The sequence below is a fragment of the Dinoponera quadriceps genome, unplaced genomic scaffold (assembly GCF_001313825.1).
Source record: "Dinoponera quadriceps isolate SergipeBrazil2010 unplaced genomic scaffold, ASM131382v1 scaffold533, whole genome shotgun sequence".
In the NCBI taxonomy this organism is placed as follows: Eukaryota; Metazoa; Arthropoda; class Insecta; order Hymenoptera; family Formicidae; genus Dinoponera; species Dinoponera quadriceps.
The window spans coordinates 1243847-1261024 of record NW_014554780.1 but is presented as its reverse complement, the minus strand read 5'-3'; the positions used below and the strand labels follow the sequence as shown (position 1 = coordinate 1261024).

Sequence of the window (17178 nt, the reverse complement as noted above, 5' to 3'; positions counted from 1 at the left end):
CACAACCTTATTTGCCGTATATAAGTAATCGGAAGAAAGGCGGAAAGACTCATGGACAGCTCGCGAAATGCCACGATCACATTTTTCCCCACTTCAAAATTATGACTGTTGCCAAACGAGCCGACGCGTCAACTCTAAACGTGCGTCCGTGAATTTAGCGCGTTATCGAGCGCTTCTAATACACTACGCGTTTGCACATTACAAGTGAAAAGAAAGAAAAAATAACACATCCCTACCCGGGGATGCACTGGTAGCGAAGAGGTTAATGGAGGGCAGCGTACACGGCGGGTGTTGAAGGCAGGAATAATGCGATGGAAACGAGCTCGCGCCCGATAGCGAATGCAGTCGCAACACGTGAAAATGGCGTTGTTCGACCTTATCAGGCGCGGCATGATTTATAGGTCCGCTTCGAAAGAGTTAATGGAGGCAAAATAGCGCGGGGCACACCATGAATCCTTCCGTATCGCTGGGCACTGTCGATGGTCCGTTCGACGGCGAGCTTGCTCGCTCTCTATCGGCTGCTCGGATCTCCATGCTTGAAACGTTCCCATGGGAGTATCGCTATGGTTCGAGCATTTCCAACCACGAACACGTACTCATTGCCCATGCCAATTATCGCATCGATGGCTTCCCTAATTATTGACGGTATAACCAGCGACGTTGTGTCACTGTTTCGTTACAATACTCACCCGCGCTTTCTGTTTGGAATACTCTTTTTCACTTGAAGAACTATCCGCATGCTTAAACAAATATTAATTTGTTGGAGAAAGGTCAGGAGAATAAAGAAGGTGAAGGAGGTTTTCGAATTTCTATTCTGCTAATTTCTTTTATAATTTGTTTTGCAACATGCGGTCTAGTGTTATAAATACATGAAGCAATAACATAACGTGTCGATTTAATAACGCCGGCTGTCCAATAATAATTTATTCGGCTCTTGGTGAAGGGGCGGTGAGTCTAACAACTCGTAAAAGATGGTAGCAGATGTTTCAAGAAAATTTCGAGAAAGCGCGCTCCAAGACAATCGACCTCACGTGGCAGAAGAAACAAAAGACGCTATTTTTAATACAGGCTGGGAAGTTGCATCGTACTCGGCTTATTCTCCAGATCTCGCCGCTTCAAATTTTCCCCTGTTTCGGTCGTTACAACGCCATTTAATCGGCATACATTTTAAAACAACACGGTAAAAAATTTTGTATTGCAAACGATCCACCCGAAATTTAGTTTTCCTTTAACAAGATGAATATGTTAAGAAGTAATATGTTAACAAAAGTGAATATGTTAATTTAACAAATATGTTACTTTTTAATATAGTGGATTATACTTTTTAATATATTGAACGGATATATTGAATTAGACTCCTTATTGTCTCTTTTTACATAGTGAGGCTTAAAAGGCTTATGTTGTAATTATTTAATATTCAAATATTTCATTATTTTATTCGCATTTAATTGGTGTCCTTAATTTCAAATAATATATTAATTATAAATACACTATTATTACATATCATTATATGTATCACAATCATATTATAATGATAATGATATGTACTTATTATAATATATAAGCTATGTACTTATTATAATATATAATATATAATATTATAATATATATATGTACTTATTATAATATATATATATCATAATTATATCATTATGTATGAGCTATTTATTAATTATATAACTTAACTGCAAATGGAAAACTGCATGAAATACATACAGTAAGCAAATATCAAATAAGTAAGCAAATACCAACGAAGATTGATGGATAAATGAGCAAATAAAACAACAGATTTCTTCCCGTAATCCCTTGTTATTTTTACTGATAAAACCTTAGCGAGATTGGAAAGTTAACAGCAGTTGAAAGGTAGGAATTCTAAAGGCACGCAAAGATAGCAATGTGCCCGAGAACACAAATATAGTTTTAAATTTTGATTCGGTGCAATAACAGAATAATTAACAAAAGGCGAAAGAAGGCGTCGGCAGTTTCAAGCCTGAGAAGCATCGTTGAAAGCGCGAATCACTCGCTCGATGCTCACACTAGATTCTAAACCTCGGCATAATTCGCGGGCAATTAGCGACTCGCCTTTGGTACGTCACATTAGTAGAATATCGTCGATCTGTGTAAGCAAACCGAAGCGTTTTATTAACCTCCCGTACGCGACGAGCCCTCCCCTCGTTACTTTCACCACCCCCGCATGCTAATTTCGTACACGCGAATAATACAACAAGCGGGGCTCGCGACATATTGTATTTTTATCAACGCCGAGTTGATTATATTTCTTTGCCGCTCCATCTGCGTCCCACGCTGAATAACGTGCGGCGAGATTTTTATAGCAACCAACACATTGCGCGACCGAACTGTCGGAGAAAAGCCGGGACGGCAAATGCGCCGACGAAATAGAATCCGTGGCGGGAGGTGGCGTGCCGCCGTATTTTATGTCATCTGTATTCTCAGTCATACTTAGCCTGCACGAGAGGCGCGCGGGTATTTTTAACGTCGCCGCCGCGGAAACCGAAATTTCCATCGAAGCCTCAATCCGCGGCTCGTAGCATTTGATCGATTTTCCACGGTCCGCCGGCGACACGCGGTGTGTTCTCCGCTCCGAGCGAGACGACACGCAGGGAGGAAAATCGATGTAACATTTCCGCACAGATTCCACGGGCGTTCCATTACGCGTGCGACGCGTTAATTTTCGCCATAATTTATGCATCGCGAACTGCGGTCGCACCGAACTCGCCCGGGCTCTTCCTTCCTCTATCGCGGCGCGTTCAATCGTATTCCGCGTAGAAATTTTCCCAGATTCCCCCACATACAGCATAGATTCCTATTAAAGCATCCAAAGTTGATCCCCAAATTCGATTATTCCACTATGATAGAGAAGAAAATAATATTATGGCATTTGTAGGTGTTATGGCTCACCTTAATATTTTCTCTGTCAACTCATTTCAGACCGAGTTAAACATTTTCGGGTCTATGAGATCCAACCGTTTTTTGCTCCAATTCCAGCGAATTAAATGGCATCCCTCCTTGTTTTTGTTTCAGCTGTACCGATACACGTACCTGGCCCATTACGGGATCGTGAACCTGGAGACTCTGTAAGTAAACGAGCCGTGTCCCGACGGCGCTCGCGACAATCATATCTCAAATTTATTCCGCGATCAAGTTCGGATTTGCATTTTAATCTCGGCACCGCCGTAAACCGAGAAGGGGGTGTCGGAAAAGCCGAGCGCCGCGTGCAAATTACAAACTGCGCACGAATTTAATCCCACCTCGTCTTACCGCCGTCGCCGCCACCTCTGCTTCCGTTCCGCGTCTGAGAACTTTCCTTCGTGGATTTGATCATTAACTCAGCATTTAAGAGTGGTTATATCACGATTACGGAGCCTGGCTGCCGCAATTTCGTTCTCTCTCTCTCTCTCTCTCTCTCTCTCGTCGGTCCTTCTCACCACCGGCACAATATTTAAAGCTACCGTTTAAGGCCTAAACTTATTCGCGCGATTGCACTTTTCACGGGCGTGAGATGTTCCGTCGGTCCTGCGGAGACGGCACAATTATGCGCGTCGCTTCTTACCAAAACGATTATCTGACTCCCCTCGACTTCTCGGCGCTCCCTCGGCCTTCGTGCGTGCCAACAGATGTATTCCCTCGCACGCCAGAAATCCCGGCGATTGATTAATTCCTCACTAGTCGTTATTATAGCTCGTGAAATTGAATTCGGTATCAACTAGCCGTTAGGGCAGTTAATTTCAGTGATTTATCCGTCATGCTGCGCCCGTTAAGTGTGCACGTGTGCGTATGTTTAGAGTTTATCTATATTTATCTATCCGAATATATTTGTTCACGCTGAAACGCGCTCCCATAACGTCCGACGAAGGTACACATTTCCTTTTAATTAGTTACAAATTCGGTCGATCGTTTAGAGTTAACTTGACCACCGTAACTGAAAGTTTACTTAATCGTTATGCAGTTGATACGTTTTTATGATTCGCACAGTGAAAAAAGTGTTACCATTCGAGTAATATTTACTCGATCCGGATAAAATGGTTACTCCAATGCTCCTTAGCAAATATTCACCAAAAGTAGAAATATAATTGGATATATGATATTTCCTTCGTGTGTAAGTTGACATTTACTTATACGTGTTAAAACACATATTGCGCATGTGTTAAATTCATAATATTGAGAATATCAGAATTTATTTTCAAGAAAATATTCATTTTCAACCAAACAAAAAAATGTAAATATGCTTAAATTGATAAGAATATTACTTGATTTAAGAGGTTGAAAAACTGGATAATCACATTTACTTGATCTTTTTCTGTGCACTTAACGACTCTTTCCGGGAAAATTTAAGTACCGATAGAAAAAGTTGATATCATGATTCTCCCGGGATTGTCTGGCGTCACTCAACTGGCTGAGCCGGTTGTAAAAGCCGTGAAATTTCGTAGACAAATTTTTATCGGCCGATCGCGCAAAACCGCGAAGATTTTCTCGAGATCCGTGGGAATGGCGTCGTTTTCGCGGCGCCGTTTTCGCGCTCCCTCGAAAGGAAGCGGCGGATGCTGAAGTTCGGTTCATTCACGCGGAACCACCTCGTTCTAAACCTGACTTGACCCGACCGCCTCCTAAACCTGTGGGGAGCAATTCTGCGAAATTTCGCTGTTATGTGCGGATGCCCACAGACTCGACGGACGCGTCTCGGGCTTCACGTCGCGCTTGAGATCATCGCTCTCAAATAGTCGCGCAGATCAAATCTCACCCCGTTGCTGAACGCGTTTCGCGAGCGCAAAGGCTGCTCGTCATCTCTCTGCGCACACCGCTGTTTCGTGGTTTAACCGCATAACTGCAGCAAACACATACACGTATACAAACGTATGCACCTCGTTGTGTCGAGTTCGAGTCACTTCCCTAGACCTGGAAAAAGTGAAATTTCACGTTTCAGAAAACGTGTAAACGAGGAATAACTTCAACGTATAGACTGATTCGAAGATATATACATGTTACATGACATACACGGAAAAAAAGAATTAGTTTCCACAGTTTAAAACCAGCTCCATATAATATAACTGAAACTTCGTTACCAGACTTTGTTTTTAGCTGTGGAAGCTAATTCTTTTTTTCCATATATATTATTGTGCAAAGGAGCATATTTCTGATGTAAAAACTGATGTAGAAAATATCCTATAAAAGTGAGTTCACTTAGAAACGGCTGTCCATCTATAAGTATTTAAAGTTTACAAATGTGATATTACAATGTTTCGGAACATTTTTTTATTAAAAATGGAAAATGAGGAAAAAATATGTAGATGACAGAAATTGTTCAAATTGACGTCCTTCGGCTTTAATATATGTTTTAATACGGTGCGATATGAAATGGACCTGATTAGCCACACGAAAAACATCATAATTGTTCCTTATTTGTTACATTTTTTCCATTTTTAATAAAAAATATTAAAAAAAATCGTGTTATTACATTTATCAATTTTAAACATTTGTAGATGGACAACCGTTTTAAATTATAATTACGTTTGCAGAACATTTTTACTTGAATTTATTAGGTGTCCAAATTAGTTTTGAGAGATTTTTGCACAAAATATACGTTTATTTTAGAGATACGTTAAATTATATTTTATTCAAAATATTTTCCATCGTTAGCTATAACTTTTTCCCCATTTTCCTGACAATAAATGAATTCCGCGATAAAAAAAAATATTCGTGCTTCGAAGCAATCCATTCACCGAGCCATTTTCTTACTTCTTCGTGTTTTTGAAGTGATGGTCAAAGCTGTGCTGCATCGATCGAAATAAATGATAATCTGAAGGAGCACAGTCTGGCAAATACGCGGCATGTGGTAAGACTTCCCATTGAAGGCCGATAACGTATCTTTAACTACTTTTGCAACAAGTTATCGAGCATTGTCGTGCAACAAAATCACTTTGCGTTTTCTTTGAGCTATTATTGGAGGTTTCTGGTTCAAAGCATTATTCAAATCAATATATTTTGGTTTTGAAATAGTTCTGTAAGTAGTTCTGAGAAATTGTATACGATGTTTGAAGTCTGAAGTCGAAACGATTGAAAGACTGAAGGATACACTTCAATTTTAGAAAAAATACGAAGCAATTAGAAAAATGTAGAGTAATAATATTGGATCGGTCGATAAGTTCGGTTTTCACTTCAATTTTCTACTTTCTTCGACCATTTCCTATAATTGATATGAATATATGTGCGAACGCTGCCAGAAAATATTGACGAACGATCATATTCACAGAGCAGATTTCTTTCGGTTTAATAAAATTTCTTTAATTAAAACAAATCTGTCTCTTGAAATAAAACAAGTGAACAAATGTTTGATTCAACAAACAAGATTGTTTAGTTTCTCAAATAATAAATATCCTTATGACAGATAAAATAATATTTCTCTTGCATTTTATTCAAACATTACAAGAAAAAATATTAAAGAACTTCTTTATTTCAATGGCACAGTATTTAATGTGTAATAAAATAAATTGGTTTATTGAAAGAAAATATTATTTCCTCTAAATAATACTGATTACTTCTTTCTGTTAAACATATTTACTCCGACGAAAAAACCTCTTTATTGAAGTAAAATGATATATGATATTAAATTGTTATTAATTATTTTTATTGTTATTCATTATTTTTATTATACAAACGTGTGTTACATATAAGTTAAACGAAACATATTAAACGATTATTAGATTTATTCGTTTCATTTCGTTGCTATCGCCGTCGAAACGTTAGCGTTGAAAATGACCTACCGAGATGAATACGTAAATTGTAATCGTGTTTCACACAGCGGATGTAGCTAACGTGCACTCAGCGATAAATATTACAGTCGCGAAAACAGAACTCGCGAGAGAGAGTGAAATATCTTGTACGCGCGCGTAAAGTTAACGTCCTTACTTACTTAGTTTTCGGAATCGACGAGGACGTGACGCGAATACACATAAATAAGCATAAATTTCGTAAGGAATTTATTTTGCCACCCATTCTGGCCCGCTACATTTCATTTTCCCGAGAAACCTCGGTTATTCGCGCGGCGGTCGCTCTAAATCGCGGGGGGGAAATCATTCTTTCGTATCAAAATGTACGCGTAATATACGTAACAACGAACAGCGCGAGATTATGGCGCGTATTATTGCGCGCGATATATCGTACATCAGGGCCGGGCACATTCGCCCCCACCGTGTTCTCCCAAGAATATGCGTTCATCCCTTCAGTGCCGCGCGAAAACAGTGTCAGAGATACAGGCAATATGCAAGAACGGTCGCACAATGGTATTTATTTAACCGTGAGATTTGTCGCACGAAACACGTAACGCATTTCGCTCGCTTTCCCGAATGAAATTTTTCCCGTATGAAGAACGGAATAAACGTTGCAGCCACGCACATTCATATGTTCTCTCGATACCTGGAAAACGAAGAATAAGTGATAATTTCAACTTTAACATCCATCAACGAGAATATATTCTCTCAGACATCGCCGGATAGATCTGCAAAACTGCTCTCCGACGTGCGCACGCGCGATAGTAATGCATTGAAAAATGAGTTTGGCTGGTTTTTAGATATTTTTCACTAGTTTAACACTCCCCCCGTTCTTTACAAATCCTAATCTGATCATAACCCTTTCCGTTACTTGATGCAAACCGGATTCAATAGTGCAGCTTGATGGGGGACGTTATAATGAATTCTGATTACCACGCAACGTTACATGACTTCTTAGGATCCGATAATATAACCTTAAATGAACCCGACAACCAATTAAGGTCAACCCGAGCTGGGCCGCAAGATAAATTTCTAGTTGGATACTGTCTATTGTCAAATAGATCCAACCAAACCCAATTTTCAGCGAAACCGTGAAGATGAAGTGAGAACCGGTGTACTGCAATGTTAGAAAAAGTTTTTTTTTTTTTTCGAGTTATATCACGTCATAGCCTACGCAATCGTACTGTTCGCCGCCTGCGTCCCTTCTGTAAATTTCGTCCTGATCCACATTAGTAAACTTCGATTAGTAAAATCCGACCGCCGTTTTTGGCTTTAGGTGTCGCGTTAAAAGGCAGCGCGAGGATACACCGGACGGTGTCTTATGTGGGTGAGAGCAAAAGGAGAGATAGAGAGAGAGAGAGAGAGAGAGTAAGTAAGCCGTGAGTTTCTTTGGTGTATATTCCGTGCGAGGCGAGCCCTGTCCCGCCATAAACCCGGTTTGTACGCCGCATGAATACCGGCGTCTTTATTTATGGCTTTTCGGGAAGAAGTTCGCCGCAGGACGACGAGCTATCCAGCGACGACACGGCAGTCAAGTCGCGCGTATGCGCGCCGCTTTTCATCGATTTTCCGCGGCCGGTTGGCGCGGATAAAACGCCGCGGGTCATTTCGCGAATTCAGCCGGAAGAAGCGCGCTTTTCGCCCCCGTGCTCTTTCTTTCTTGCTTTCTTCTTTTCACCCTCACGCGGAGGATAGGAGCAATCGAGGGCTTCGATGCAGCAGCGGCGACCTAATCCACGCTTTTTCGCGAGGAATTCGAGGACGTTCATTTCAACTTTGCAGCATCGCGCTTTTGAATGGAGGGGTTCTAATCTTTGGGAGAATTCTCCTCGTCTTCGTGGAAATTCGGACGTGTGTTACTTTCGTAATCTAATACGACATATATAATGCAATTATATGTAATAATTATAAAAACCACTCGAATTCGAGTGATGTTTTTGCTCGTACAGAACGAATTTTCCATTCTGAATCGTCGAGTGAATAGTTTTGCTCGAAACTCAAGAGTGAATTTGACTGTATTCCACTGCCAACGGGAAGAAATTCACTTTAATCGACTGAAACATCCACTTGTATAAAGTCAGAATCTATTCTACGTTCAAAGGAAATATTTGAGCGGCAATATTTTTACTATCACCTCGAGTGAAAATATTGCAACTTTTCACTTATTTTGGATAGGATTTCCGCTCCGAGAAATTTAGAAAATATGATTTGAAAATGATCAATGTTCACAGAGAAAGGAACACGGATATAACATTTTTTAACGAGGGTGTTCGCCGATTTTGTAGATCCAACCGTTTTCTTCACAATGCAGTAAAATACATTTATTTCATCCGAGTAAAATTTACTTAATCCAAGTAAAAGTTTGCCAAGGACACGCATTGCAATGACCGTTTACTTGAATTTAACATTTTTTTAATGTCTCATAAATATCGATAATAAACAATCTATCGTGCACCTTTCTCTTTTACACATGTACGCGCGGCGATCGCGCCCGTGTTTGTTCGCTTCGCCCGCAATTCTAGAAACCATCGCAGAATCAATTTCAGAGTGTACAATGTGCTTTTGGCTTATATCCGGAACGGCTTCCGATTTTATTATACTTGCGATTTTACTGTGGAGCCGTATTGTACGCGCTCTCTCGTCCTCCCTCCCTCGCTCCCTTCCCCACCATTCCTCTTAAACATTCCCTTTCTTTCCCTTTTCGAATATATGCATTAGCGTGCATGTACGTATATGCGCATGCATGCATATGCACCTAGAAAACATATTTGAGAACATGTGCATTCGCGGGCGCATATTGCGGCGACATAAAATGAACGTTGCGTTTTTCACAGAGTTCGAAGTTCTTTTATCGATGCAGACTGGGAGTTTCCGCGGCTGTCGTAAAAAGTGATGCGAAGAACGGTTACAACGTAGGAAAAATTGCGGGCGCGAAAGAGTAATTTTCTGTTTAACATTAATCTCTCGACGCGGCGATTTTATTATTTGTCCGTCGCTCTCGATAACGTATTTGCCGGCGGTTCTTACGCGAATGGATCCGGATAGTTTTCCGCCCACGGACGGTCGACGTTGCGTACTTGGCGACCCGCCACGCGGGCGAGTCCGGATTTCGGAACTTCCGCCCGAAATGGATAAAACTTTCGCGCGGAATGACAGCGGCGGGAAGAGGGGGAGGTGGCAAAACGACGATGACGAGCGTATAAAGATGACACATCACCTCGTCCATTTTATTCCGCGGCCGCGCTCTCCGCGAAGCGCCTTATGCAAACTATCGTAATTCTCTACTGGTGTAAAATATAAAGTTCCGAAGGGCCGTGGCTGAAATTTCAGACAAGTTCTTGCCACCTCGGCGACTGTTTTGCTATTCTGCGCGCGTTATTATCGTACAACGAAAAGAATCCAGCTTAAAGATCGTATTAAAAGAATGATTGTTGAGACAACCTTATTCATAGGTGAGTCCGAGGTTATTTGACACACTTTTTTATATACTTCTTTTTTGTCTTTTTTTATATCGGTACCTATATATTTATCGCGCGAGATCTTCATATTCGCGAAATTACTTTCAGTAGAGCGGATACTTTTACCTGTCTCGTCTGATTATTCGGGAATCGTAATAATCTCCTGTCATTGTTTAAGTTCGGAACCTCTTTGACGAAGAATTTGCGGCCCGTATTACGTTTCTCCGCCGAAAGCCACGTAACAATACGGAGCCGTAGTTATGCGGGACTACATCTCCCGAGCTTGTCCAGTAGTTCCAAACTAGAACCCTGCCTAGAATCATACAGAGTTACAGCATTGTCCGACCGAGACACAGTGACGTCATTGTTGGTCGCTACGATCGGTTACGAGCGCTAAACAATAACCATCTGGACGTGTTTCGACGTGCCGATATCTTCCTCTGTCTCGCTTTCGTAAACCAGGATTTCGGCACCGTCTATTCTGCGGTCTCTGTTCGCAAATACATCCGTTCGACTTTGCGAAATCAGCTTACGGGGGAATTATAAGTTCGCTAAAGGCAGTGCTCGAATCCCCGCGTTTTCTCGTTATCCCTTCACGAAAGAGTACGCGTGACTGTCTTGAGAAACGCGAGAAATGGTAAAAAAAAAGAAAAAAAAACAGATTCGCCTCGTATCACGCAAAGTGAGCGGTACATTAGCGAAATCAAGGGACGCAAAACAGACGAGTAATTTATCTAAAGAGTCATTTTATTCCACGTTATACTTTATACTCTTGTGTTTCTTCTCTCATTTGTTAGACTGCGAATAACGACGCGCTTTGTTGTCCTTATGCGGTCTTTCCCCACGTCTTTCACCCGTATAATTCCGCTATTAAAATAATTACAATCGGTGGGCACGATATCTTCAAAATATTGCGAACTTTCCCGCTCCGTGCGAAGGTAAACGTAACGAGAAGTGCAGGGAACACGAGAACGCGAGCGAGAGAGATTAGCCACGAGATACACACGCGCGAAGAATGACTGTATAATAGCTAAATGAAGTGACTACCAGCCGGTCCATTATATGAAGCACGCGATGCAATTATATTTGCAGGGCGGAAACGATATTGGCGGCGAACGAGTCGACGCCGCTGCAACTCGCGAAGTGGGCGCCACACGGCAACGCTCTGATCTACGTGCATCAGAATAATATCTACTACAGACCGGAAGCAGAGGTGGCCAATGACTATCAAATAACCAACACGGGGGTGTACGGAAGTATCTACAACGGTGTGCCCGATTGGGTATACGAGGGTGAGTTGTTCTCTTATACACAGACTCTTTCACAGTCAGAAGCAGCGTTAAATTGAATTTGTTTCGGCGTCGAAACGCTCGATAACCCGTTGAGTTGAATGGAAATTTATTCTGCTACAATATCGAACTGTGTGACTCCGTTTATATCACGTTTCATATTATATTGTTTGTATCATATTACGTTATTATAGTTTGAATTATTTATTTAAGCTGGCTGTTATTATTATCCTTGATCGTTATTATCAGCCAATGATCAAATAATCACGATCAATGATAAATGCTAAATGAAAAGTTTTCGATAATATTCTCTAATTTTCCTAAATACATATTTTTTTATTTTTAGATATAAGATTATAAATACATTTCTATCCTCCAATTCTGTTGCAAATTTTTCTTATCAAAAAGTGGAATTTAGCTTGCAAAGCACATTCTTTCTTCTTTTGAGACGCGATTAATTAATTAAATCGAAAAATAATTGAACCGGTGTTGAAACGATGTTAATCGCAGAAGACACGTCTAAAATTATACTTCTTCGTCGTCGAGTTAATTTAAATTTTAACTAGGTTTTCATTAGGTTTTGACGTTGATTTGACGTCGAACGAACTATACGTTCCTGATTAAGTTAGCGAGTATATTTATTTTAATCTCTTATGCCAAGACTTTCTTCTTTAAACAAGTTTTCCATTTTTCCATTTACAAGAGCGTTCTCATAAATTAACTTTCAAAAAATAACGAGCAATTAATTTTAATTCTATTTTGCATTTTTAATTCTCCATCTTAACTTCTTTTATTTTCCATATACTTTTAGTTCTATAATTAATAATTACTAGAAAAATTCAGTAAATGTTCCATTCATTCGCGGTACTTTGCAAATTTTCTGGGAAAGAGCTTTTTGCAGCGCGGCACGGAGCTGTCGCAGTTTAATTTTTTCGAAAACGAGATGAAAGACATGAAAAGATTAAAGTGGGTTAAGGATGTAACTTTATCTCGTCAGCGCTTTACCTTTTGGCGCAAATTTCGCGGAAAGCCGATACATCGCTGATCCACTTTTTTGTGGACTTTGTAGCCCGAGCTCGGCTACAAAGACTATCTCGATTTATCGTACTCATACCGTATGGCGACGATTCAACAAGTCACTCAATATTTTTCATTTATCCCTTTCGAACGATCTGTTTTCCCCGTAATCGTAGAAATATTTTATTTATCTTTTATGTAATATACGATTGGAGAGAACGGCATGCTATGTCGGAATGCGATGCACGCGATTTGTCTCGTTATTCTCTGTCGACGAAAATATTGTCTACTGTGTAATCAAAAGACTCGCGCTGGCAATATGAAAATATTGCAAGAACGTAAAAAATTTTAAGAACCTTTTTATAATCATTATTCTTGCTCAAATAATTTTATCTTAATAATGAAAGAAGAGAAACTGAATACAGATCTATTCGATCACGGATGAAAAATCACACACTGCGGCGAAAGGACATATCGGCTTTATCGTCGAATACCGGCAACGACGAGGCGACAAATGGCAATTGTTCGCGATACATGACATTCTTTTTTTATTCTCTCTCTCTCTCTCTCTCTCTCTCTCTCTCTCTCTCTCTCTCTCTCTCTCGCCCAGCAAATCCGCATAAAAATGTCCGTGGCTATGAAGAGAGCTGCGTTTAGTATCATAAAATCGCGAATGACGGATGGATCAACGCGCGTCCATATTTAAAGAGATAAACGCGGCAAATTGTCCGGATTCATAACGTCACGTTATTGGCAGACCGGCGGAGCAGCTGCTGCCATTGAAAAGCAACGAAAAAGTCGGAGCGTGATTTAAAATGCAGAATCATGCCGCGCTTTTATATGTATATCGAACCGATTGCTTCGCAAGGCCAACGGTGTCCCCTGGCCGTCCCGGACGTTGATCGACGCGCGAAATCCAGCCGTCAGTGTATTTATTCGCGCATTTCCGCGTATAATCATCGCGTCGAAATTTGTCAGCCTCGGGAATTTTTCAATCATCGACGCGCGGATTTTCATCGCGCGCGCCTCTGCTCGACAACGTCGCGTAATCCGTCGATTTCCAATACGAGACTTTTTACAATGTACGTCGCCCGCCTCTCCGCTCGCTATTTCTGTCTCTTCGGAAACGCGGTTAAATCGGTAAGCGCGCATAGTGACAAGGAGAATCGTTATATTTTAATATGAATCTTTCTCTCTCTCTCTCTCTCTCTCTCCCCTTCTCTCTGTCCGTTTTTTTCTCTCGATGGACATTTCGTTAACTTCGCGAAAAAAAGGACATCGATGCCATCTTTTATTCAGAATCATGGTAATTAATATGAGTAATACGCGAGTGCTATTGGTGTGCGTGAGTTTTAATATTTTACCGGTATTTCCGAGCGTGTCGTAATTCGTAATACTTCGAAAACGCTAAATGATTCGGACATCCATGTTTGTGAATACGTTTAAATGTGCTATACGTGTCCATAGCGCGCAAACTAATGACAAACAGTCGGCTACGTTATCGGGCATTAAATTCATCACGAATGGCAATGATTAATTAATACGATGATGATAATTAATTAGTGAATTATCTACACGTAGCGTGTATTAAGGGCTGCATTGCGAAAAACCGCGCCAGAGAAGGAGACGAATATTTTTTTTTTTTCTTAAGAAGGAAATTATTATTATTATTATTATGTACGCGTTCGTGTACGCGCAACGTTGCTTTTGTTTAATCTGTCTAGTGAAACAAGCATCGAGCGGACTACAAGGAATATTGTTCTCGCCCCGCTATTATTAATATTTATAAATTTCCGGATGCAAAGGACATTTACGGGGTGGAAACGCCGCTTGTTAAGCGCGAGAACGGGGTTTCTGAAAAATAATTTCGCCTCCTCCGTTGGTATTTAATAACGCGTTGTTCACAGATTATCCTGACGGGATTAATATTGTGTCGGAAGAATTTGCAGTTATTATTATCGCCGCAAAAGAAGNGGGGGGGGGGGGGGGGGTTACGCGAAATCATTCCGCCGCTCGCACGGCGCGCACTTCGTCGTTCGCGATTTTACACAGTCGAACAGCCTCGAAAGAGTCGTCGATAAAGTGTCAAACCGCCGCTCGAGACATGCCAAGAACTTTTCAACCTGTATTTTGTTCCCGTCAGCCGAGGGCTTCACTGACGACATACTTTATCCGCCTGCTACCGTGGCTACAGGATTTTCTTAGCTCGAATTTTTGGCGTATAAACTGACTTACGCGCGCGCCGGAGGGATTTTCATTCGGAAAATTAATAACTCGCGGGATATCAGAAGAGCCTGTGTTCCGAACAGAGAAACGTCGAGTTTGAGATTTCGTTTCTCCACCGTGAAGAAATCATTCCTCTCTTATTAATCGTTGTTCTATAGATACTTTTGGAAAAAGATACACTGTTTTCATTTTAATATCAGTCAAATTAATAATATGACGTGTAAAATATCATATTAATATATTTTCCTAATTTAAATTCATATTAGGTGCATAAATTAATTTGATGCCTGTGGTTTTACTCGTTTCTCTAATAGGCACTTCAAATCTAAATATATTTCTGCTCAATTTTAGTTTTAAAAAGTTACCATCTAGAACCACCGTATAATATCGCGGAATGATCAATATAACCTCAGAAAATAACAGTGATCAGGATTGCTATCGATAAAAATGCATATTCGGCACGGCATTCTTTTTGCATTTCAACCGCTTAAAATTGTTGTCGAAGCCACAAAAATGTTTTGCTCGGATCTTGGAGAGAGCGCGGTGAGTCATACAACTTGTAAAAATTGGTAACAGAGGTTCAAGAAGATTTCGAGAAGGCCTACTGATGAACTTTCGGTTACGTAGAGCAAGCTATTATACGTTGCAACGTGGATGCTGATAACGATGTCATATCTTACAGTTATGGCGATACCGCAGTAAATTACACGGTAAATGAGTAAAAGCCGGGCTATACGGGAAATTTGTGGAAGGTAGACCGTGTGTCAAGCGCATTCTGTGTCGGCAGAAGATGGTGGATTAATTATTAAAGGTGTTTTGCCGCGCTGCAACGATCCAGTCTACCTCACTGCCGCGTTACTTGATCAATTATAACACTTGTCTCCCTCGGTGGCTCTTTGCGCGAGAGTTATTATATTATAAATACAATTCATCACGACAAAATTGTATGTTCCTCGACATTTCGCAATCCGAAAACGTGGAATTCATAATAAGTTTCGAAGAGTGCAATTCTGTTGAGAAATTTTCTAAATGAATTTTTGTAAGTGAATGTTTTTTTGTAATAAATACAACGAATTGATGTATCAGACATCATATAATTGCTTTTTCGTAATGAGAAATATGTTTTTCACTTTGTTTACATTCGATCTAAATAGCTGTAAAAATGGGAAACACGAAATAATAATAATATATTTCGAAGCTTCGAAATTTGCATAATCAACACCGAAGCTTCGATTCTTCGAACATTCGAAATTCGAATGTCGGACCCTTCGAAAGAAAACACTAGTCCTAACTAATACACCGTTATTCTTTAATGTAGTCCAAAGTACGGGTTATAATCATTTCGTACATAGAAATTGCACAGTTTTCCTATCGAGCGAACGTTTAAATGAGTTGATATCCGTACGCACCAAAACCATTCCGGCATCGCCTCAATCCAGAAGTGATTTACAAGGCGAGCAACGCGAACTATCCCGTGGAATCGTCATTTAACCGGAGGATCTCTGCGCTCGCTCGCTGCGACATTAATACATCCCGCGGTAAGATGGAAATCCGTGCTTTCTACTTCTTTCAACAATGGCGGATGTGACATTAATAGAGCGGCGGGGATTTAGAGAAATCCTTTTCACGAAATCCCGGCTCGCTAATGGTACCGCCCCTTCACAGGATTCCGATTTCTGATCGGATTCTAAAATGTTTCCTTTCCCGACTGTCGCCGAGCGACGCGGGGGACGCGAGGATACTGCCGCGATGGAAATGTCCTCGCGTAGGATTTATATTCTCCGCGCGCGGAATATGCGCGTTACCGTTGCAAACCGTAAACACGACGGCGAAATGCAGCGGGGTGGTTTTACGCCTCCTCGCATATACGTAGAGTCGCGCGACATGTTTGACAATCTCGAGAGGGATGTCTCGTTGGGAAGAAGAGGGATTGTACTCGCCATTTTTCTTGGTGTTTGTTTAACCTTTCCAAGCTCTATGGCGGAGTTATCAATGCGCGATGTATCCAAATGCCGCGTAGCGCGCGAAATGTCTCCCACATCTCGATCAATCGAATGTAAAATCTGGAGGTTACATCGAGTCAATTTTTGACGCGCTCGTCGCGCGTCGCCTCGCACGTTGAATCAATGTCAGAACGCGAAATCCACGACGGAAGCCATTGAGAGTAGGTAACTCGAATTTACTCAGCGATATGCGGCGAGGGTCCGAGAATCGCGCAACGAGGTGTGAGAGGAGTTCGCTGCCAGATATAAATAATCGATCGATCAGCCGGATTTATCGGACAAGTTCATCACTCGGCGACGCAAGCCCTTGCTCCGGCTCTGTTTTTCCTTCGCGTGCTATTCAGATCCGACGGCTTCCTTATCCCGTCGTCGGAGTTTCGACGCATACACACACACACAC

At 41.1% G+C, this 17178-nt stretch overlaps 1 protein-coding gene across 7 annotated transcripts in view; it reads left to right on the top strand.

The window, feature by feature from the left end:
• The window catches only part of LOC106741812 (venom dipeptidyl peptidase 4), a 274378-nt gene that overhangs the window by 221246 nt on the left and 35954 nt on the right, over nt 1-17178 (top strand). For all 7 annotated transcript variants that reach the window (XM_014614165.1, XM_014614172.1, XM_014614169.1 and 4 more), the window contains 2 exons: nt 3043-3095; nt 11336-11535. In XM_014614165.1, the coding sequence (XP_014469651.1) occupies nt 3043-3095; nt 11336-11535 (253 nt within the window). The remainder of the gene's footprint in view (nt 1-3042; nt 3096-11335; nt 11536-17178) is intronic.